The sequence below is a fragment of the Gossypium hirsutum genome, chromosome D02 (genome assembly GCF_007990345.1).
Source record: "Gossypium hirsutum isolate 1008001.06 chromosome D02, Gossypium_hirsutum_v2.1, whole genome shotgun sequence".
NCBI classification, from domain to species: Eukaryota; Viridiplantae; Streptophyta; class Magnoliopsida; order Malvales; family Malvaceae; genus Gossypium; species Gossypium hirsutum.
In genome coordinates, this window is record NC_053438.1 from 11,655,337 (window position 1) to 11,679,159 (window position 23,823).

Genomic DNA, 23,823 nt, shown 5'->3' on the forward strand with positions numbered 1-23,823 from the left:
TCAATTTAATATAAACACAACCATTTCTATCATGCACATGATAGATAATAACCAAACACTTTAACCCTAAACCTAGGCAATGATAGACAATAACTAATACAATATAGAAGGTAAATAACAAATTTGATATTGTCATTCATACAATATAGTAGCTAGGATACAAATAATGGCAGATACAAACAATAAACATCAGTTTGATACAAACAATAAACACTATGCACATGGCATACCATACATTGTATTTGCCATTCATTTTAATAACCAGACCCTAAACCCCATGTGAATAAAAAATAAAATCAAAATCTATCATGCACATTAATAATAAATGAAACCAAAATCGAAATAACCTTAAATCCAAAATCAAAATAAAAAAATAAAAACAAAATAGAAATAATCCAAAATAAACCTAAATTGAAAAAACCCTAAATCCAAAAAATAAAAAACTAAATATAGAAACTTACCCGTTACAGTGGATGTAACAACATTGGCAGCTTCTTTTCTATTGACCATTGTCGTTGAGAACCAAAAACACTGATAAGTTTCTGGTTTTGTCTTGTTTTCTCCCCAAACGGAAAAGACCAATCGATTTCTAACCCTAGACCTTATTAATCGATTATCGAATCGATATTCTAACCCTAAACCAACCCAAATCACGATCAATTTTTTATCAAATGATTTTCTTTTCCTCCTCCCCTTAATCACAACCAGTTTCTATTTTTTTGCCCTAAACCAACATAACCTTTCAGTTTTTTCCCCAAACCCGTCCCAAACCTTGACCCTTCAGCTGGTTCACCAATGTGGCAAGTTAATTGGCCACATCAGCTAGTTAACTTGCCACATCAGCGATCCAGTTAAGACACTAACGAAAAATGTTAATCAGTGATTGTTTTGTCACTTTTTGATAGCGTTAGTGATTTTTTTGTCATTTTTCTAAAGTTGAGTGACTGTGAAACCAAGACGACTGTTTTGTCAGCTACCCCAAAGTTGAGTGGCTGCTGGTGTAATTTACCCTATTTTATATCTTATAACTAGCTTGCATCCCATCTTGTGAGTTTATTGTATTTAATATCAAAAATATATTTAACAAAACCATATTTTTAATATTGAATAGATTTATAGTTAATATAATTTTTTAAATTTAATAGGAAATATATTTGTTTTTTTATTATGTTTTAAAAAATTAGTAACTTTTACCATTTAAACTTTTGTTTTTTATTTATTTATTTTAAACTGTTTTAAATTTGAAAACATTTTCAAAATTTTATTTTTAGTTTTGATTGCAGTTTAATTTTTAAACATTATTATTAAAAATATAAATATGTTTGTAACATAGTATAAAAATATTTTAAATAATAATAGTGTTTTGTATTGTACTTAGACCTACTAATGGACCGGTTTACCTGTCCATTTCCAAAAGTCCGTTCGAAAAGTGGGAAGGTTGAGCAAACATATAGACTCAAAAAATAGGTTTGAACAAAAAATAAAGTCTGTTTTCTAAAAGGGCCGAGCCAGGATTTTTTGGCCTGGGCCTAACCCGAATTAGTTGTTTTGTTGTTTTGCTATCATTTTGTTGCTATTTTGCTATTATATTGCTACTATTTTGTTGTTATTGTTTAGATATTATATAACTCTTATTTTATTGTTAATTTTGATACTATTTTAGAAGCATTTGCTCGCTAAGTTGCAATAGTGTTATTTAGGTATAAAGACTTTTTATTTTATGTATTTTTAATTTGTTGAAAAATATTTATTTTAATGTTGTAAATGTATTTGATGTATTATATTTCTAAATTTATTTTTATATAAAAAATAATCTAAAAAAATTAATACGGGTAGATCGACTCAAGCTCGAATTTAACATTTTTAATCTGGACCGAACTTAAGTAAAATTTTATGCTATTTTTTGAAATGAGCTGATCTTGAACTAAACCTAAAGTTTTGTATCATTTAGGCTATATATATCTACACAGACCTTGTCCACCTACTGGATAGCAAATAAATAAGTCAGATCTGCAAAGCTTATAATAAAAGTGTAATAACAGCATTAATGTTGATTTACAAAGCAACAAAGAAAATAGCCATTAGTTAATGAATGAACAAATGGCCTCAGTTGCAGAAGAATTGTGCATTTTAGATTTTCAATAAATGCTTCAATCACATGCAAAGAATCAGAAGAAAATAAAACCCCTCTTTCATGAAATGGATTCCTTGGCTTTTTGAGTCTCGAAATTGAACCTTTTTTTTTTTTTGTATTTTTTATCCACTTTACTTGTCTTTGGCTGGTTTGTGTTGCAGTTATATGAGACCAAGAAACCAGCATGTCGACCAGCAAACGAATCAAAGAAGGAAGGTAAATAAAGCTTGAAAGATGGATTTTGGACTTCTTCCCCATTTTGACGGTGAAGATGAACTTTCTTTATCTGCAGTCAACAAACCTTTAACTTGATCTCCCGGTTTCCCCTGATCAACATAAAAAGTACTAGATCATGCAACACCCATATTGCAGGTGAAGAAAAAGAATTCTAGTGGTTTTAGTTTTTTTTTTTTTTTTGCCAATTTAATTAGTATCGGATGAATTTGTAACACCAACTTAACTAGGAATATTAGTAGTAATATAGATGATGCTAGTGGTTGAATTACCAAATATAGCTCGGGACAGGGGAAGAGGTTACAACTAACAAATATTGCTAGTACTCGAACTTAAAACCTACTAAATACCACCTCTTTAGGGTGGCTGCATGAACAAAATGCTGCTATGGTGGATTTAAATAAATTATTCTTGTCAAAAAGAAAAGAAAACAACTTGGCTCAGTTAATGAGGCTTGAAAACTGATATTGGTAATTATCAGAGAGCCAGATGAACATCTTCTGGATATGTGATAAGTTATGAAGCCATTAAAATAAGGATATGATTTTACCTCAGCAGCATCCTTAAGCGGTCCCCAACATTCCAAGCGATTGTACTTGGGCAAACTGGAATGAAAGTAAACACATACTAAAGCATCCATTAGCTCAGGGTGTTCTGCGAAAAGGACTGAATCTCCATGAAGCACAGCTTTAAGTACCTGCAGCAAGAGTTCGGCAAGTATTACCATTTACCACCATCAAAAAGGCTAGATGACGGAAAAGGCGATGTCAAAGTTGACAATATAGAAGCCGAGTTCGGACACCTGAATCATATGGGGGAGGAAAACTTACCAAAGGTAATTCCTTGGAGAAAATGTGGTATCTAAACTCAGCAGCAACGTCAAGCAAGAGATTTGGACCGCTTACAAAACAATGCACATTCAGAAACATGGTTTCTTTCACTTTCTTCCACTCAGCAACCACATCATCATTGTTATACCACCCTTTCAACTGCCATGGAAAGCATGCAATTTGTAAAAGCACCACTGATTAGATGTCCCAAATCAAAGTTCTTATATTCACAAAAAGGTTACTGCATACTAAGAAACAAATGGAATTCGAACCTGATCAAGGTTGATGACATTTGAGATGGTCAATGTTAAGTTAGCAGTGAAGTCACAGTGGGAGAGGATGTAGGTTCTTGGGATTATTGCAGAATAACTTTTTAGCCCCTCTCCCATGAAGACAACTTTGAGTTTTGAAGCTTCGAAAATTGCTGTAGGAACCAAAAGCCTTGCAGCCTGGAAACTAAGGATGTCAAATTGCTAGTCATTTGGGAAATTAAGGACCTTTACTAATAATTGCAGCAGACTAAGCATAATGAATGGTTTACATCTTCTTGAAGACATTCAATGAAGTTGAACAATCACATAAGAACTGAATCAGATATTTTATATTTGCCATCACTGAATAGCCTAATATATGATATGGTTTTCTCATTGTAGACAGAACCTATATGTTCACAAGGATGTCTATACCAGCAGAGATGAAAGGGTATTGTTCACCAACAGTCTAAGCAAAGTAGCAGCAACCCAAATTGATAGAACAAATGATAGCCAAAGGCTCATGAACAAATTCTATGCAGATTTTAGAACTACAGCAAAAATGCCATTTTCATAAGCAAATTGCAGGTCAAGAACAAATTAATTGTCATAATCCAAATAATTCTCATGTTGCTAGACTAAACTATCAAAATTCCAAATATACAACTCCATCTAACATTTATATAGCAATGCCATTACAAAACAAGGGTTTCTAGATGAAAAAGGAAAGAAGAACACCTCAGAGACAAGGGTATTGTAGGAGGCTCTAACAGGACTGCTAATGGAAGAAAGATGTACTTGAAAAGGCCTGGGTTCTCTGTTCTTGGCACCAAAGCCTCTCAATGTTACTGAAGGTGAAAAGGAAGCATAGTAAGCATAATGGCAGGCCATGGAACAAGCATAACCCACACTTTCTCTTCTTCTTCATTGTTCAAAACCCACCATTGTCTTCTCTGAGAGCTTGTTTCTTAGAGAAAGAATGAAAATGAATGGTATGATTGATGGGGTAATGTGGAGAATTGATGTTCAGAGAAATTGGTTCTTTGGGTTCATGTGGATTTGTGATTCATAAGACCCCACTAGTCAAAAATCTGTCAAGGCTATCTTTCATCCACACATATGTTTTATTGCTTTTTAAAAAAACATTGCCTACTGGGAATTGTGATTGGCTGTTGGAGTTGGAACGTTGCGCCATGTCATCAACATTTCTAGAAATTTTGATAACTTTTGGATAATGTAATGACGTGGCCTTAGTTCATTGATTCAATTTTGCATAGCCTACCCAGCAGCTCAAAATCTAATTCTGTTGGAGAAAAGCTAGAGAGTTTTTTGACTTCTCAGTTTCATTTTACAAATCTTCTAAAGTAAAACACGTCTAAAAACATCTTATAATTTCTAAGTTTAAAAACATCTTATAAACTTTCCAGAGATATATTTACATTGTAAATTATAATAAAAAGATAATTATATCATTTTTATTTTTTATCTATGTACTTTTTAGAGGTTGCAAATGGGTTCTCGAATTGAGTTTATTTCGGATTTAGATATTTTTGACTTTTGATCAGTTTGGGTTCGAATTTTTCAAGTTTGTATCTTTTTCATATTCAAGCTCGAATAAAGTTGGACAGGTTCTGACGGATTCAGATAATTTTAAAATTTCTAATTTATAAATATTTTAATTTCAAATATAATAATTTATTTTATTTTTATACAATAGCAATGCAATTCAAATTTGTTTGTAAAAAGTATAAATTATATATGTATATATTTAACAGAGCTCTTTTATATAAAATAATTAAGGTGATTATTGTATGTAAAATGTATTATTCTATGATATTATATGAATTGACGTAAATATTTTATTATTATATTATATTGACAATTGAATAAATTTTTATCTTTCTTATTAAATTTATAAATCTAATACTCATATTCTAAAATATTTATTCCAAAACTCAAAATAAACTAATTAACATTATAGTCCAAACCTCAGGTCTAAATAAAAATAAAAATAAAAATCAATACCCAAATACAACTTGAAAAAGTTAAAAGCCCAATTCAAAATCTAACTTAATAAAAATAATATTTTAATAACATATTGAATTTTTAATAATGTTTTACGCATGACTAGTTATAGTTATAAACATGTATTTTAATATACTAAATTGCACATAACTATTAATATTATATCTTTTATTATAATCTATAATATAATAATAGTTATATATATATATTAATACTTATAAAATATATTATTTCATTATGTAATACTATATCACATACTATAATAGTAGTTCATAATATATTTATTAGTATCATATATTATTGTTTGAAATATGCTTTTAAGTCCCTATAGATTTCGTAAATTAACACTCTTATTATATATCATATAATGCTACTAATTTGTATACAGTGCAATGCACGGATTGATGGTATGTATCAATTAGTATCAATTAAAATATATTAATTTATTCGTTATAATTTTTTAAAAATGTTATAAAATTTTAAAAATAATATTATTAAGAAAATAAAAAAAATAAATATAAATGTTTGGCATTTTCATCAATTTTAAATAATATTGAATATATTTAATGATAATTTTATCTAATTAGCTATACTTTAATAAATTTTTTTAATGTTCTATATTTAACAATAATAAAATAGTTTAAAGAGATGCATAATTTATAAATTTAAAAAGGATTGAAAAATTAAAAAAAAAATTCTCTAAAAATGAAAAAAATATAATTTAAAATAAATACTAATAAACTTCACCTGAAGTATAAAATAGATAAATGCATAATTAATTTTTTTTGGCCTATATTAAAATAGAATAAATATAAAATTCTTTTACTTATTTTCTATTCAATCCATCCACTTCTAATCTTTTTCAAATTAATTCATAGTGGTTGTCAAAATATTTTAGAGTTGCAATTTTTCAAAAAATTATAAAATTACTGTAAACATTAAAATATTAAAAATAATTTGAATAAAAATTAAATATAATAATACTACTTTATCATCTATTAAAATAATGTTTCGAATTTAATGTATATGGGCATCCTAAACTTAGGAAAATATAGAGGTCATGTGTCGTGACAATGAATTGAAGCAGACGTTAAAGCTTCCAATGTTCAATACTTCAAACTGCAAAAATAAGAAGAGCACAACCGCCTTTTCCAGTTGCAAATGTGAAAATGTGCCATGATTACAAAAATTGACTACTCAATTTTTATTTTTTATTCTTACTCTAAGATTACTTATATGATAATTAATATTAATTTTGTTATTATTATATAATAGTTAGTAATATATTTAAAAATATTTTTAATTTTAATTTAATAATATAATTAGCAAGTAATTGAGTCTTAGCTCGATTGGCATAAATAATGTTATCAACATAGAAGCACGTCGGTTCGAGTGTGTTGAAGCGTATTATCCTTCTATATATAGGTTGGGAAGGGACCTTCAAGTTGAAATATGATTTTGTTATTAATGCTATCATACCCCATCGAGCTGCTGGTTGCACCTTTGCCATAAGAGCTTGGCAGGTCACTAAGCAAGTATTCAGCTTCTTCTCCTACTAACTTACTTTGACTCCAAGGATGTTTAGGCATTGCTTGCAGTCCTGCTAATTCATGGGCAACTTCCTTCGTTGTTGGCCTTTCCTCTCCATTCACTTTCACACATCTCCTAGCTAAAGCTGCTACTTCCTTAAGCTGCTCAACATTTTCATCGTTAAGCACTCGAGGATCGAGGATGTCGAGCAGGCGGTTTTCTTTCATCAAAGAAACGAAGTACATTGCCAAAACTCGATTTTCTCCCGATCTTTAGAAACAGACCACTTTTTGTCCTGTTAACAACACCATAAACACAACCCCGAAGCTGTAGACATTGCTCTTTTCAGTAAGAAGGCTTGTAAGCATTTATTTAAAATCAATTTAGTTAGAATATTTTAATGAAAAAGAAATTGATTTAAAAAACCTTAGTATATATAATTAAAATTTAAAATAAAGTTTTAAAAATTAACTAAAAAATTATTAAAAAAACAAAAAAAAGTTAAAAATATATAATATATATTATTATATTCTAAAATGCTTGTATATTGTTGAAGATACTGGTAATTGGCTAAATAACAGAAAGCTATTCGTAGTAATTAGATTAGTTACTAGTTAGCAGTTAGTTGAAAATAGGCTATTGTTAGGGATCGACCCGATTAAGCAACAAGTAACAAAAAATAGCGGAATAAATTGAGAAATTGAACACAAAAATTTAACGTGGAAAAATCACTCCAAAGAGGATAAAAATCACGGGCAAAGATAATTTTACCATAATGGCAAAAGAACGAAGAGTTCAAAGATGGAGATAAAACTAAATCTCAAACCCCGAAAACAAAGAACCCTCAAAACGTAAACACAAAATTCTCTAAATGTGTCATGAGTTCTAATCTCAAAATAGGGTGTTTTTTCTAAGGTTGTAAAAGAGTCTACTTATAGGCTAAATTCATATGTCAAATAATAATAAAATAATCTAAACTAATCAGTGTTTGATTGAAACAAATAAACAGAGTTTAACTAGAAGATTATTTCTTAAATTTGACTGAAAATAGGAGTCATACTTAACAAATCTCCAACTTGACTCATATTTCTACAACGCCATATTTGACAAAGCCCGCCACGAGCCTATCTTGAACTATGCAGGGAATTAACTGAGTCGAATCTGTGCTTAGAAACTGGAAGATTTCTAGCCTTCAACTTGTACACTGCCAAATCAAAACTAATCCGGATCTGATTTTCACGAACACAGTGCCCTAATTTTTCAAAACCTGCATCCAAAAGAGAACCTCTCTTCAACGAAACTGCCATACATTTTTCCCTCCAATGACCAAGTTGCCTCCGCTCTAAACGAGTTGAATTCGACTTTGTAACGGGCGAGGGACGTCCGATTTCACCGGTCACTGTAGAACCTTCCAGAATATAAAGACTAACAGTTCTTTTACCTTTTAACAAAACGAGAGCTCCACGAGATACTTTCATGTCGGTTGACTCGATGTTGATTCGGCATCCTTTCAAGTCTAAAATACTCAAGGAGATGAGATTCTTTCCTAAATCAGGTACATACCTGACATCTGAGAGTGTCTTAATCGTCCTTGATGGGTGTCGAATCCACCAATATAAACCTACGCCTTAATCTTGCAATAAGCAGTATAGGGAGTAGGGTCGATCCCACAAAGACTGGGTTTACTGCAAATTGTTACTCTCTTGACTAGATTTATGTCGGGGCAGCTGTCGTGCCCAAGACGTTCAGGGGGATAAAAATTTGAAAACCTGAAATTAACAGAAAAATAATGTCAAAAGTAAAAGTTGAAAACAGAATAATAAGAACCGTGAAATAAATTTTAAGAAGAATTAATTAGAATGAGCTCAGCTTTAGGCGCGAATTTTCCTCGTCTTTGAACCGATCCTCGAAATTGGATGAACTCCTCTTTTCCAATAAGCTAGTTATAGCTACCAATGACGCCTCGGACACCAACTCTTCCTTGTGTAAACTAGTTACGGAACATCCAATAACTAACTCTTACCGATCGAACAACCACGAAACGTTTGTGATTTAGAACTCCGGCAGCTTTGCGTTCTAGAAGAGCCTAGCTCCAACCAATGCCCTCAACCGTGTGGGACATTTAAATCCGGTTACTACTTCCCTTGACGGAACCAAACAGCAGCCTCCACTTGGCATGCTAATGTGTTCACAGAAAACCGATTAGAAACGTTCTTTTCGGAATTCCAACTGTACGTCTAATCACACCAAATCAAACGACATCTTTCTTGACTTAGTGTTGATCTGACTTTATGAGCTGACAAAATCATACTCTTAATCCAGAGAAGTAATAAGTACTGGAATTTTAGGAGTTAAATGGCTCAGGTTCGTAACTCACGGGTTTTGACGAGGTTAATTTCGGCGTAAAGCTGAAAATGAGTTTAGTTGGCTAAGGTTTGGGACATGTTGGTATTTGAAAAATTAATTAAGGTAAATGGGTGAAAAAGGTGGGTGATGTGATTGAGTATGGGAGTTGGAATATATTAAAGTGGGGTGGTTGAAAAAGGGAATTTGAAAAAAAAAAGTTGTAAATGGTAACTAGTAACAAGCTGGAAGTTTTAGGAATTGAAAGTTAAAGAAACTAAAGTCAATAAAAAAATTTGTGAAAAGTTGAAAAATAAAGGTGAAATGGATGGTTGGCTACTGGAACTATTAAATTGAAGGAAAACAAGCTAAGAAATAACAAAGGCTACGTGAGAAAGGAGAGAATTGAAAGACAAAAGCTAAAATATTTTTTGATTGATGAAATGATGACCAATACAAGCTCTATTTATACTAGTTGATTTACTAAATTAGGAGCCAACTAGTCATAGGAAATTAAGGAAAAATATCCCATAATAAAATAACTCAAAAATTTCAGCTAATTAATCTTGGAAAAATTCTTCTTTGGCCCTCCTTCTTTACTTCTTTCTTCAATCTAGCCCGATTGTTTCCTTTTTCTTCTATTTAGCCCCAAATTGCATTCCTGCACAAAATTCAATAAATATGGCAAAATTAGTGGTGCATTCTCATAAATTAACCAAATTAATTACATAAAATATGTAACTTTAGCATTTAATCAATCGTGTATCCTAATTTTAACAGTACCAATACCAATTACTTTACTAGATGAATCGTTTCCCATGCGCACAACTCTACCTTCAACCGAACTGTATGTGGAGAACCATTCTCTATTGGGACACATATGGAAAGAACATCCCGAATCTAGGATCCACTCGGACGTGAACTTAGAGTTATCGCTCGTTGACACTAATAAGAAATCATCACCGCTTTCATCAATCAAATTAGCACCAGCTACATCTTCCTCGTTACTCTCGGCAACTCTTTTATTTCGTAGTTTATAACAATCTACTTTGACGTGACCTAACTTTTTACAATAGGGACACCTTTTGTCTCATTTCTTTGATGCCATCAAAATGGAAGCTTGCCTATCTGCGTTGCTATCCAAATGAAGCTCATTGTTGAGTTTGTCTCTACTCAACAAATGACCCTTCACATCTTCGAACGAGAATTTGTCTCAGCCATAAATCAGGGTTTCTCTGAAAGACTTGTATGAAGGGGGTAAAGAGCACAATAATAACATAGCTTGATCTTTATCATCAATATGAACCTCAACATTCTTTAAATCATTTAAAAGAGTAATGAATTGACTGATGTGATCTCTAAGAAGCTCACCTTCTTTCATGCGAAACGTAAATAGACGTTGTTTCAACACTAAACGATTAGCCAGAAACTTAGTCGCATAAAGAGTTTCTAACCTTTTCCACAAGGAGGATGAGGTTTTCTCCATCAATACATCCTGCAATATCGTATTGTCGAGGTACAACTGGATTGCAGACAAGGCCTTTTCATCAAGCTCTTCCCATTCTGTTTTATTTAGATTCTCAGGCTTTTTCCGATAACAATCTTTTTCAAACCGGATTGAACTAGAATTGCCATCATCTGAACTTGCCATAGATTGAAATTTGTCTCACCATTGAACTTCTCAATTTCTAACCTTGTTGCTGCCATATATGAATGGGCTGTTCTATAAAATTTGAACTAGCTCTGATTCCACTTGTTAGGGATCGACACGATTAGGCAACAAGTAACAAAAATAGCGGAATAAATTAAGAAATTGAACACTCAAATTTAATGTGAAAAAAACCCCTTCAAAGAGGATAAAAAACCACGGGCAAAAATAATTTTACTATAATGGCAAAAGAACGAAGAGTACAAAAGATAGAGACAAAACTAAACCCCAAACCCCGAAAACAAAAAACCCTCAAAACGTAAACATAAAATTCTCTAAATGTGTTATGAGTTCTAATCTCAAAATGGGGTTTTTTTCTAAGGTTGTAAAAGAGCCTATTTATAGGCTAAATTTATATGTCAAATAATAATAAAATAATCTAAACTAATCAGTATTTAATTGAAACAAATAAATAGAGTTTAACTAGAAGATTATTTCTCAAATTTGACTGAAAATAGGAGTCATACTTAACAGCTATAAAACATCTTGCTATTGTAATTTAAGAATGAGGCAATATACTTTTCATTCAGATACAATACTGGTCTAGCTTGTAGTTCACCGGTTGTTGGTCATCTCTGACACTTTCAACATGGCATCAGAGCTAGCGCCGATTGTCTAATTCCAGGGATGATAATTTTTTGCTATAATGGCAAATCTTTTTGAAGGACTTATTGATTACAATCATCCTCTTTATTTACATCCATCTGATACACAAAACACTTTTCTGGTTTCTCATCAGCTCATTGGAGTTGACAACTATAATATTTAGAGTCGTGCGATGCGAATTACGTTGATTGCAAAAAATAAATTGGGTTTCATTAATGTTTCTTGTTCCAAAGATTTATTGGCAGAAGATTTGTACTCATAGTGGGAGCGATGCAACGCTATCGTGTTATCTTGGATATTGTACACGATAAGCAGAGAGCTCTCTGCAGGTATCATTTTGCTTCAAGTGCAACAGTAGTTTGGTAGGATCTTACCAAGCGATTTAACAAGACTAATAGTTCAAGAGTCTACTTCTTGCATTGAGAAATTTCTTCCCATCTTTGAGGAATTGCTTTGATTTCAACCTATTTCACCAAGCTCAGGTTGTGATGGGATGAGTATAATTCCCTAGTTCTCGTTTCTTCTTGTGGTTGTGTGCAAACTAAACAGGTTATTGATCACATTGCGTAGTAGCGTTTGGAGTTGTTTGGAGTCAAATTTTATTGATGGGTTTAAATGAAACTTATGGTGTTGTTTGAAGTCAAATTTTATTGATGAACCCCTTGCCTATGGTCAATCAAACATATTCCATGCTCATGTAAGGATAATCACAAAGGCTGTATGTATCAGGTCTAGTTGTTGTTGATCCCACCTCTTTATATTCAGTAATTGTCAATCTATATATAAATCGACTTAATGGTGTGTGTGATTATTGTAAAGTTTAGGGCCATAAGAGAGAAGTTGTTATAGACTAATTGGATATCCACCTGATTTCAAGTTCACTAAGAAGCGTTTTATGTCTGGGGCTGGTGCAAACAACGTGGTAACAAACAAAGGGACAGTGGTTGATAGCAGTGTGCCCAACAACAACATTCGAAGCTCTCTTGGTATGGTTCAAGCACCTGGGTTCACACAGGAACAATATTAGAAAATATTAAGCTTGTTGAATAAAGAATCTTTGGTCGAGACGACTACAAATATGGCAATTGGTGCAAATTTAGCAGGTATGAGTACATCTTGTGAATGGATTTTAGATACTGGTGCTCCTAATCACATGCTTTCTAGCTTCCAACACCTTGAATTTCCTATTGCATGCACTTCTAATTCACCAAGTGTTCGTTTACCAAATGGCTCCTCCACACCCATGACACATATAGGATCGTATACCCTCTATCTCGGTGCCACTCTTAAAAATGTGTTACATGTACCTGATTTTCAATATAATTTCATTTTTGTTTCAAAACTTACCAAGGATTTGCATCGTTTTGTTACATTTTACTCACACTTTTGTATTTTTCAAGACCTCTCAAATGGCATGATGAAGGGGATTGGTAGGGAACATGGCGGCTTTTATATTCTTCATTCTTCCCTAGCTACATTATCTTCAACTCACGTACCTTCGTCAACAGCTAATTCTTTTCATACAACTATCGATAGTTCTTTTATCTGGTATGTGCGACTCAGCCATGCTCCTTTGTCAAGGTTGAATAAGATGGACATTCCTTGTACTTGGTCTAATAATGATTCTATTCATCGGTGTATTGTATGTCCTTTTACAAAACAAACTAGGTTGCCTTTTCTTTTGAGTTCCACACGCGAGACTTTTACTTTTTCCCTTATTCATATTGATCTATGAGGTCTCTGTAGGGTCTCGACACATAATGGGCATCGTTTTTTCTTAACTATTGTAGATGATTATTCTCGGATGACTTGGGTGTACCTATTAAGGTTAAAAAGTGATGCTATTGTTTCTTTTAAACAATTTCTTGTGATGGTTAACACTCAGTTTTCCACTATTGTTAAAAGTGTAACACCCCAAACCCGACCTAGATGTTATGGCCGAATCCGGAAGAGTTGCATCGACTCATTTAAAAAACCAAATTTAAAATCTAGCTTAGAAATCGTTGGATCAAGTTCTAGAAAATCTCAGGTTTGAAAAACTCATAATTTATAGCGTAATCACTTAACCATATATTTAGAAAAATAGCAGAAACTTCTAGAAATCAAAATCTAACTTTGGAAATCATATGATTTGGAAATATTATATTTTTTTGGAAAAACTCTTACATTGCTATTTAGAAACTCATGCGCATAATTTATTCATTTTACGAAAGAGCATTTAGTTTGATGCTTAATTTTGTAGCGTGTATTTCCAGAGTTTTTTTAAGTTTTAAAAACCAAATTTCAATTTGTCAAATTCAAATAATTTTGCAGTTTATATTAAGAACACCCAAAAATTGACGAATCAAACAAAACCCAAAAACAAAAACAAAAACAAATTCGAAAACTTAGTCCAAAAATCTTAATTTATCAACCAAAACAAACCATTTTATGTAAAAACCAATCCCAGCTCCTGCACGCCGTCCGGTCCTAAGCCTGACGATCACTTGAAACATATTAAACAAACGAGTAAGCTAGATTGCTGCATATTGTGACTCGGATTGGGGAACCTGTCTGATGACTAGAAAGTCGATTACAGGGTACTATATCAAACTAAGAGATTCGCTCATTTCGTGGAAGTCCAAGAAGCAAAACACAATCTCTCGGTCATCTACGGAAGCAGAATATCGAAGCGTGGCATTGATAGTTGCAAATATAATTTGGTTAAGTGGTCTGTTGGGAGAAGTTAGTCTCGACAAATTGGAACCAACAAAATTGTTTTATGATAGTCAAGTAGCCCTTCAGATAGCAGCCAATGTATTCCATGAACGAACTAAGCACATAAAAATTGATTGTCACTTTGTTCGGGAGAAAATCAAAGGGGGGTTGGTTAAAACACAACACATATGCATTAGTGAGCAAGTAGCAGGCTTAATGACAAAGGGGCTCGGTGTGCATCAGCATGAGTATTTGCTGTCCAAGTTGGGAGTCAAAGATCTTTATCACCCTCCAACTTGAGGGGTGGTGTTAAAGATACTGGTAATTGGGTGAATAACATAAAGATGTTTGTAGTAGTTAGATTAGTTACTAGTTAGTAGTTAGTAGTTAGTTGAACATATGCTGCTATTGTAATTTAAGAATGAAGCAATATACTTTTCATTCAGATACAATACTGGTCTAACTTGTAGTTCATCAATTGTTGGTCATCTCCGGCACTTTCAATATATATATATATATATATACACATTTGTAATTATATTCAATTAAAAAAAAACTGGTATGGGATATTTGGTTTGGCAAAGTAAGAATATACAATCAAGTTATTTTGCTGGTATTTTCTAAGGCTTAGCAATCAAATATAGTAGCTTACTAATAAAGCCCGTTGAAATCATTAAACTGGAATTTGGAACTCATGCAAGCTTTTGATAGCAAATGAAAACAATTACCTCTAATCTCATTAATGCATTGAAACAGGATAATGTTGATGATTAATTTAACAACTAGGATTTATTTTATTATAAACGTCTTCCACGTAGTTATTGGGAGCAGAAGTTCATGTCTCCCTTGCTATTTTTTAATTTTTATTTAATTACTTATAATTTTTACTTAATTGTCGGTATCACAGATTAAGAAATATCAATTTAATTCGAGAATTTATTTAGAATTCGAATGGATTTTTTATTTGGTAAATAAATTTTAAAAGAAAAACTAACAACCGAAAATTCCATCCAACCAAATTGAAGAATTTTAATTTAATTAATTTGATTTTAACAATAAATTAATTGGATTAATAAGTTTTAATGACTTATTCAATTTAGATTTTTGAAAGAATTTATTAAATTATTTATATATAAAAAAGGAATTGACGAACCCACCCAATATACGCTTTCAAGTTTCACTCTCCCTTTCATCTAGAGTTCACACTAACATTCGAATGCGTGATGCTTCAAATGCGCCTTCTTTTTTTTTTTTAATATTAGTTAAATTAACGTGAGACTATCTAAAAATAGATGTTTCAAATAAAACTTATAAATCTCATCATATTGTGAAAATAAAAAAATTAGAATATAAATATAACTTATTTATTAGAAATGACAGTAATAACGAATCAAATATCTGTATTTCTTGAATTATATAAATGTAAATCCATAAACCTATTATTCACAAATTATTCGGGTATTACTATTTAAATACAAATCTAGATTATATATATACTATAGTAATATAATGTTATAAAAAATTAATAATACTAAATAGTTTTTTTCACATTATAGTTTTTATTTTTACATTTATTTGAAGCACTTATTTACATTTTGAATAAACTATTATTTTAGTCATTGCCTTTTAATTCTTAATTTTTCTTTTAAATTTTTTTATATGTTAAATTTTAAGTTGATTTTAAATAAATTATTTCTTTATTTTAAGATATTATTTAATTAAATTAAAATTTAATATTATAATATTAAAATTAATGATTATTAAATTGGTTAACTTAAAATATAATTTAAAAAAAGACATATTGATATTAAATATATTTTCAAATATAATAAGAGTTAACAATATTAATGATTAAAGTATAGCAAGGATAAATATAAAATTATAAAATATCAAAATTTAACAATTTTAACATTAAAACAAATTAATTTAACAATATATTGTTGAAAAAAATTGTATTTTATGGAAACTTTGAGGCATATTCTCAATAAGTAAATGTGGAGAGTTGAATCATAAAATTAGGGTTTCATATTCTACTCCATGAGACCTTTACAATGGTATATTATATACTCAAAATGTGAGTGATGAATGAGAAATTGATGCTCAAAGTAAGCTACTTAAAAGTATTTGTTGAGGAAAAGTAAAAACTTAGACCCCACATTAGTTAAATACCAAGTGTGAGATGTGTATATATATGGAACCCTCTTGAAAAGTAATTAAATGACTAAACTTGAAACCTTGTCTCACGCGAAGGGGTGGTTATAGGTCTAAACTTGATGGGGTTGGGGCACACTTGCACAACATGGGTGGCACAAAATGTCGGGCTCAAAATGGGCTTGCAGACATTCTAGTCCAACACGCAATTATTTTTCCTCAACAGACATAATCTGTTTATATAAAGATATCTATCTTATTTTATTTGATTCCCAATCAATTTTATTTAATTTTTAATTAAATTGATTTGTTGGCTCATTTAATGGTAGATTTTGTGGATATTTCCAAAATTCCACCATATTAAATGCCTATAAAATGCTATGAATTCTGAAGAATTTTTCCACACTGATATCCTCTCAGACCGAATTTATTTTGCTCTCAAAATTCTTCTTTTCCTCTCCATATTTTCCAATGTTCTGGTGATAGAAAAATGTAACGTTTGTTTGTTGATCGTTACAGAGGTGCTACTGCTTTGATCATTGTGTTGTTGTATTTTGCGAGACATTCGACCAATGCTTCTCCAAGTACCGTAGGAGCGGCCAAATCTATGTTAAGGAAACTATGTTAAACAAGCCTCAATATTTAGTAAATCTCTATTCTTCCTTTCGATTTCAACTTATTGTTACGGTTTTTATTGGTTTACATATTTGACAATTTAAATATAAATTATTCTATTTATATTTTATTTCATATATAAATATGTGTTTATTTATATTTTAATATTTTGTTCACTAATATGTTTTGTCCAACGTATGTATAAATAAATAACTTGTAATAATTATTAATAATATTATTTAAATTATAATATATTAATATTAATATTTGAATCATAATGAATTTTTGTATTATTTTAATATTAAATATTATTAAAATTAAATAACATAAATATAACTGTTTCTAAAATAATTGAATATTTTTAAAAATATTTTGTAGTTACATTACTTGTCAATTTATTAATAAATTTTTTGAATAAATTCATTAATTTTTAAAAAATAATATTATAAATTTGGTATACTCAACCGACCTGTACATCGTATGGGAATACAAGCTAGTTAAATACTATTATCTACTGGATATCCAATATGCAAAAAAAAAAAAAAAATTCAATCATTTTTTAGATATCAAAATTCACAAAAATCTAAATTCGAATCTAGTAAAATTCTTTATATATATAAAATCAAAATTAAAAGTACTTTGTAATTAGTGAATTCAGATATTAAAATCCACATCTATTATTTGAATATGGGATGCAGGTTTGGATAATGGACATTCGAAGTATCTATTTGCATCCGCAATAGATAGTAATTTTAAATCCGAAATTGAATATTAATCAAATCCGAAAAAAAAACTAATTAGATATTTAGCTTCAACTTGAATTAAGTATTTTAAATTTATATTTAATTCAATTATATGTTAATTTTGAGATAAATTCATTAAATTATTTATTTTTATGTAAAATTAATAATTACCATTATTTAGAATGCTTTAATGGTAAAAATAAAATATAAAAGTAAAAAGAAATTTTAATAAATTCATCTCAAAGTTAATTAATGTTACTATATATAATGAAATTAAAATTAATTTTTAAAAAAATTAACTATAAAAATTATTAATATAAATGAATGATATGTTTGTTTTCTTAAATGCTGGGTTACTATATCACTTCATTTCTAACATTATTTTTTTTTCTTTTATGTTAGGATATTAAAAATGATCTTGTTTGATAATTAAAAATTAAGTATAAAAAAAATTAAGTGTTAAGTTTAAGTTATGAAACTTGTTTAATATATTTATTAAAATTACGTGTAACATATGATTAAATTGTCTGATTAGTGTACTTATGGGAGGAAAAAGTTTATTTATTACATATATTACTATAGTTAGATATAAAATAAAATTAGTACATATTTAAGCTTAAAATTAGAAATATGTATAAAAATTCAAGTAAAAAATAAAATCTCATGAAAAATAAACAAAAAATATTCCTTCTATCTCCCAAAAGCAAGGCATGTGAGTGACTACAAATTACTAATTGAAATTAGTTTAATATACTAAAACATAGTAAAAAAATAATACTCCTACCTACCAAAGGTAGCATGAGCGATAAGTAACTCTTCATCTATTTATTATTTTCACACTTTTTCATTCTATCATTTTCTTTTAATGTTGGACTATCAAAGATGCTTATAAATCACTGAAAAATATTAATTTTAGATTATTTAATTATTTTCAATCAATTATCTAATCAGGGACCATGTTACTTTGATGATAACCTATTAGTTTTTTTTTTTTGTGAATAAGTACAGAAATGAGGAAACGGTTTATAAATATAGAAACCTCTTGTCAATCAACTTGAAATCCACATAAATTTATCGCTGAGCCGGTGGACGATCCGCAATAATCAATTAGTTTTTTATCCTTTTATAGTTTCAATAATGCTATGGTAAATCGATTGCTGAACAGAATAGCCAAAATCGTTGCTGAACTAAATATGCACAATATCAACACATAATTTGTTTGTAAATTGAATCACAATGATAAACATTATAGCAGTTTGTTTTCTAAGATGGCTTTTCTAGAACCTGCAATTTCATTGAAACGTCACCGGAAACTTGAAGAGAACAAAGGCAGAGTAATAATTATTACAGGAAGATGAAAGTCTGCTTTATGTATATAAAATATAGGATTGTACTAGTCAACATGCATCAGACATGTCAAAATGTATCAGACATAAGTGGATGAACATCTGATACAGATGTAATGATGGAATCCTTGTAAAATCCTTTTGAGGATGAAGTGAAGTACCCGATCTCAGTTGGTTTTGTGACAACAACCTCTGCTGGTTTTGGCTGAGTCGGAAAAAAACCTTGCAAAACTCTAATTCTCTCCAGTTCCATGGCCACTTCTTTCATTGTTGGTCTATCTTTGCCATCTAAGTTTAAGCATCTTTTAGCAAGGTAAGCAACTGCAACTAGTTCCTCCTTTTGGCCATCCTTAAAAACTTGAGGGTCAAGTGTATCTAGTAAATGGTTTTGGTCCACCGAGGAGATGAAATAGGAGATTAGGCTTTTCTGTTCTAGCGATCCAGATGTTAAGACTGGCTTTTGTGCTGTTAAGAGCTCGACCAGAACCACTCCGAAATATAAACATCACTTTTCTCAGTGAATTGACTTGACTGAAAGTATTCAGGGTCTAAATACCCAAAGGTTCCTTGAACTTGAGTTGTCAAGTGAGTTTGATCAATGCCGATTGATCTCGATATTCCGAAATCTGATACCTTAGCTCGGAACTTTTCATCTAGTAGTATGTTACTAGACTTTATATCTCTGTGATAAATGGGGACAGAAGCAGACGAGTGTAAGTAAGAAATTGCATTTGAAACTTCAGCTGCTATGCGTAATCGCATATCCCAAGATCTTGGGTATTCTTCATTTTGGTCATGGATTAGCTGAGAAAGGGTTCCATTTGGAATGAATTCATAAACGAGTAGAGGGACTTCGGTCTCTAAGCAACAGCCTAATAATTTGACAACATTTCGGTGATCAATTTTGGCAAGAATAACGATCTCATTGATGAATGGGTCGAGATGCACTTGGTCTACTATTTTGGACTTCTTTACAGCCACAATTCTCCAATCATGCAACATTCCTTTGTAAACCACGCCTTGGCCACCACGACCCAGGATTCTGTTCTCGTTATAGTGATCGGTTGCAGTTTGCAACTCTTTGGAAGTGAAGAATTTAATATTCTCCACACCACCTTCTTTAGAAGACAACTTTTTCTCAAGCAGTAGCCCACCATTTCTTTTAAAATGCTCTTGCTTGCGTTTTATATTTCTCCTTTTCTCTAGTTTCCTATAAAGCCACCAAACTCCAGCAAGGAACAACAAGAACCCTGCAGCTAAGCAAATACCTGCGATCAAAATGAAAGTCAGTCATCGATTAACTTCTGACATTCTTAATATCTCCATTTTAAGCTAAGATTTGAAATAAAATTTTCCATTTTAAGTTCTAATGTAATACTATCCTAAGAGGAAAGCAAGAAAGCCAATACTAGTTTCTAACAATTAAATGAATAGGTTAAACTATTCTCGAGCAAAAAGAGAGATATGGTAAACTTGACTTAATCTTTATACAGCTTTTCATGTAATACAATATAATTAAATAAAATGACCTTATTATGAACGATGAAATTGTTTATGGGTCAAGCCGACCCTATTGAGGCTTAAAATCCTCGGACTTAGTTTGGTTTTTGAAAATATTTTTTATTTTTAAAAAATTAAAAAATATATGATAAATAAAAATAAAATTTTGTTTTCATTATTGAAAACATGGTTGATAACTATCTTTCTATAATAGAAATACTGAAATTAAAAAAAAAACATTTATTTGGATTTAAATGATGGTATTGAATTTAATATATGAAAAATTGTTGAAATTAAAATAATCGAATATTTTTATATTTATTTGGGTTTGAACTAAGGATAACTCATTTAAAGTTAAAAAAAAAAATTATCTTGATCTTTTGAGTTTTACAAAATATTTTTAGTGAATAATAAAAACAACTTTTTATTATTTTTTAATTTTACATATTTTCATCTGAAAATTTACTTTTAAAAATTCAATTAAATGAATGTTTTCCATTTTAAGGAAATGAAAATGAAAATGGCCTCTATCTATCCCCTAAAACTATATGGAGTCTTAATTTTTAGGATCACTGATGTAAGATTCTTCTATAATTTTGCAAATTTTGGGATTACTAACCTAGAGCAACAACAGTAAGAGATGTCTTGGACGACGGATCCTTGTCGGGTAAACTACAGCCTGTTCCACTTTTCTTACCATCGCCTTCATAACCCACCGGACATGAACAATTGTACGTCCCAGGTAAGTTGGTACATCTTGCCGTTCCATTGCAAGGGCTCAAACTTTCACACTCGTTTATATCTGAAATTTGCAGATTGTATGCAAGTAATAAATAACACTATCTTTAATGTTAGAAACTACAAATCCATGGGGTATATATACCTATAGTTACCTTGACATCCATTAGGGAGGTAAGGGTTCCCCATGTAACCCTCAAGACACTTGCACAAATATCCAGAGTTATTTTCTGAATCAACGCATTTACTATACTCTTTGCATGCAAAATTGTTTACATCCATATTCGCTTCGTTGCAACTCGTATTCCCGATGTTCCAATCAAGAGTGATTGGAAACCGCCTGCTTTGAAACTCAAAACCACGAAGATCTGAAGCAGAGAAGGTATAACTATCGACCTCTGCAACAAATGCATAGCTGCAGGGGTTTTCGGGCAACACATTGGTATGGTTGGCGTAGCTTCCGAAACTTATCTTGTAGCTCCTCACATCCTTTGGGATACTTGTCTGACAGCATCCAATCCCAGAGCAAGACCCGTTTGAAACATCAGTGATGTTGTTACAGAACGACAAACAACCAGTTGCGTAACGTTTTCCGTAGAAACCTTGGACGACAGCAGACGTGTCACACCCGATTGCAGTAAACTTGTTCTTGTTATTGTTTATTGAAAATTCAAGAAGTCGTAAGCCGTGAAATAACAAATTCCTGTTTGATGTGTTGTAACAATCATAGCCTGTATTACAAAGGATGCGCAACTGACCATCGGTAGATATGTTGATGACTTCGACGTTACCGTTGCCTAAGAACGCTTTGTTGGGTATGAAACTAGTGTTACATGTGATGAGAAACTGTTCAGTGATGTTGCAATCGCCGCCGGTACCAAACGGGTATGGGATGATAACATCTCCGCAGTGGCTTCGGCAGCCAGGTTTTGCTACCGATGGTGTTGAAGCTTTTACCGTCAATATAACATTAAGCAAGATCATAAGCTGCATAAGCACTAGTGATCTGATGGAACCCATGGCTGTTTTTTCTAGACTGGGGGATACCAATGCTTCAATTTACAAATTCGGAAACATATAAAAAAGGTTAGGGAAGCCTGCTTGACCTTACTAAATACTAACAGTAGGGAGGATGTAAAGTGACCCAATAGACGAGTGGGGAATATCAGTGTTGTCTGTCCTTTGGCTTCCGCTGTTGAATAACGCGTGGTGACTTTGGATTGTCCATAATTTCTTGGAATGGATGAGATGCTAACTTTGATTCTGTCAAATTTTATTTAGTGCTAATAAGTGGAAAACTTGGGTCTTTTCACTTGGTTTTGCTTGCAATACAAGTAGATTTTATGATTTTCTTTTACATGATAATATAATATAACAAAGTAAAGTTAAAAATAATTGAAATGCGAATAAATTTGATGTGAAAATGATAATAAAAATATATATTCTCTTTTATTAAAAAATTATTAAAAAGTTCGAACTCCAATATTTAGAGTCTTTGTTAACATTCCAATTGTCTTAATCATCGCAACTGTACATGTTGACTAACAATCTTCATCATCACCAAGTAATTACTCCAAAATTTGTCGAAACTAATATTAAAAACACTCTTTACCTTCCCTATTTTAGACCCATTCTAAGCAATCAACTTCTTGAAAGTGATCATGGCTTGCAAATGACCCTTATAATCATGCAAATTCTTCAAAGTAATAAAAGTAATAGCAAAACGTTTCTCACTAGGACGACAATCAACCCAAAGTTCATTTGTGATTATACACAAAAATTGTAATAGAAGAAGCATGCTAAACTAAACTCTTAACATGAGATGTTTTACCAACATCATTCAAAATTAAATTGACACAAGATGTTGTACATGGTGACCAAAAGATGTTAGGATACTTTTCATTAAAAAAAATTTCCTAACAGCTTTATAAGTTGCAGCATTATATGTAATTAACTAGACCACATTGCTCAAACCAACAATTTTTACAATCTTCGCAAATAAATTGCAAAGAGTATCGACATCTAAAATCATGTTTGATGCGTTAACGGGTTTGCTAAAGCATAATCTTTTAGGAAAATACAATAGAAAATTGGTTGATGACTTTTGTCTTGTATCTTTCTACCCACCTCCCATTATGGTGCTTCCACATTCCACTCAAATACTGTAAATCCCTTTTTGAGTATTCTAGTAGATTGGTTCACAATGCATGATATGATGGAGCTTTGTATCTCAATCCCATAGATGCTATGGCATCAAGGCACAATTGAAACTTGTCAATCTTTGATTGTGGAGTCTAAAAACTCTATTGGCAATATACCAAATAAATACAGTTTGTGGGGTATGAAACTGGTGTTACAGTTGATGAAAAAGC

The 23,823-nt window shown here is 31.1% G+C and overlaps 1 protein-coding gene and 1 pseudogene across 1 annotated transcript; both read right to left on the reverse strand.

Annotated features, from left to right (window-relative positions):
- Positions 1-2,011: 2,011 nt before the first annotated feature.
- LOC107910395 (magnesium dechelatase SGRL, chloroplastic) lies at positions 2,012-4,570 on the reverse strand. The gene is made up of 5 exons (XM_016838220.2): positions 4,188-4,570; positions 3,471-3,647; positions 3,199-3,357; positions 2,919-3,065; positions 2,012-2,460 (listed from the first exon to the last, which is right to left on the reverse strand). Exons 1-5 carry the CDS (start codon positions 4,338-4,340, stop codon positions 2,338-2,340), a joined length of 759 nt encoding a protein of 252 aa, XP_016693709.1. The 5' UTR covers positions 4,341-4,570; the 3' UTR covers positions 2,012-2,337.
- A 14,570-nt stretch (positions 4,571-19,140) lies between these two features.
- LOC107910394 (wall-associated receptor kinase 5-like) lies at positions 19,141-22,650 on the reverse strand (annotated as a pseudogene).
- Positions 22,651-23,823: the final 1,173 nt, after the last annotated feature.

Bases quoted from the DNA above. Each gene is read 5' to 3' on its own strand.
- LOC107910395 (XM_016838220.2), bottom strand. From the start codon at position 4,340: ATGGCCTGCCATTATGCTTACTATGCTTCCTTTTCACCTTCAGTAACA. The intron at 3,648-4,187 runs GTGTTCTTCTTT...CTTAGTTTCCAG, and splicing joins ACAATACCCTTGTCTCTGAG to GCTGCAAGGCTTTTGGTTCC. The intron at 3,358-3,470 runs GTTCGAATTCCA...TTTCCATGGCAG, and splicing joins ATGTCATCAACCTTGATCAG to TTGAAAGGGTGGTATAACAA.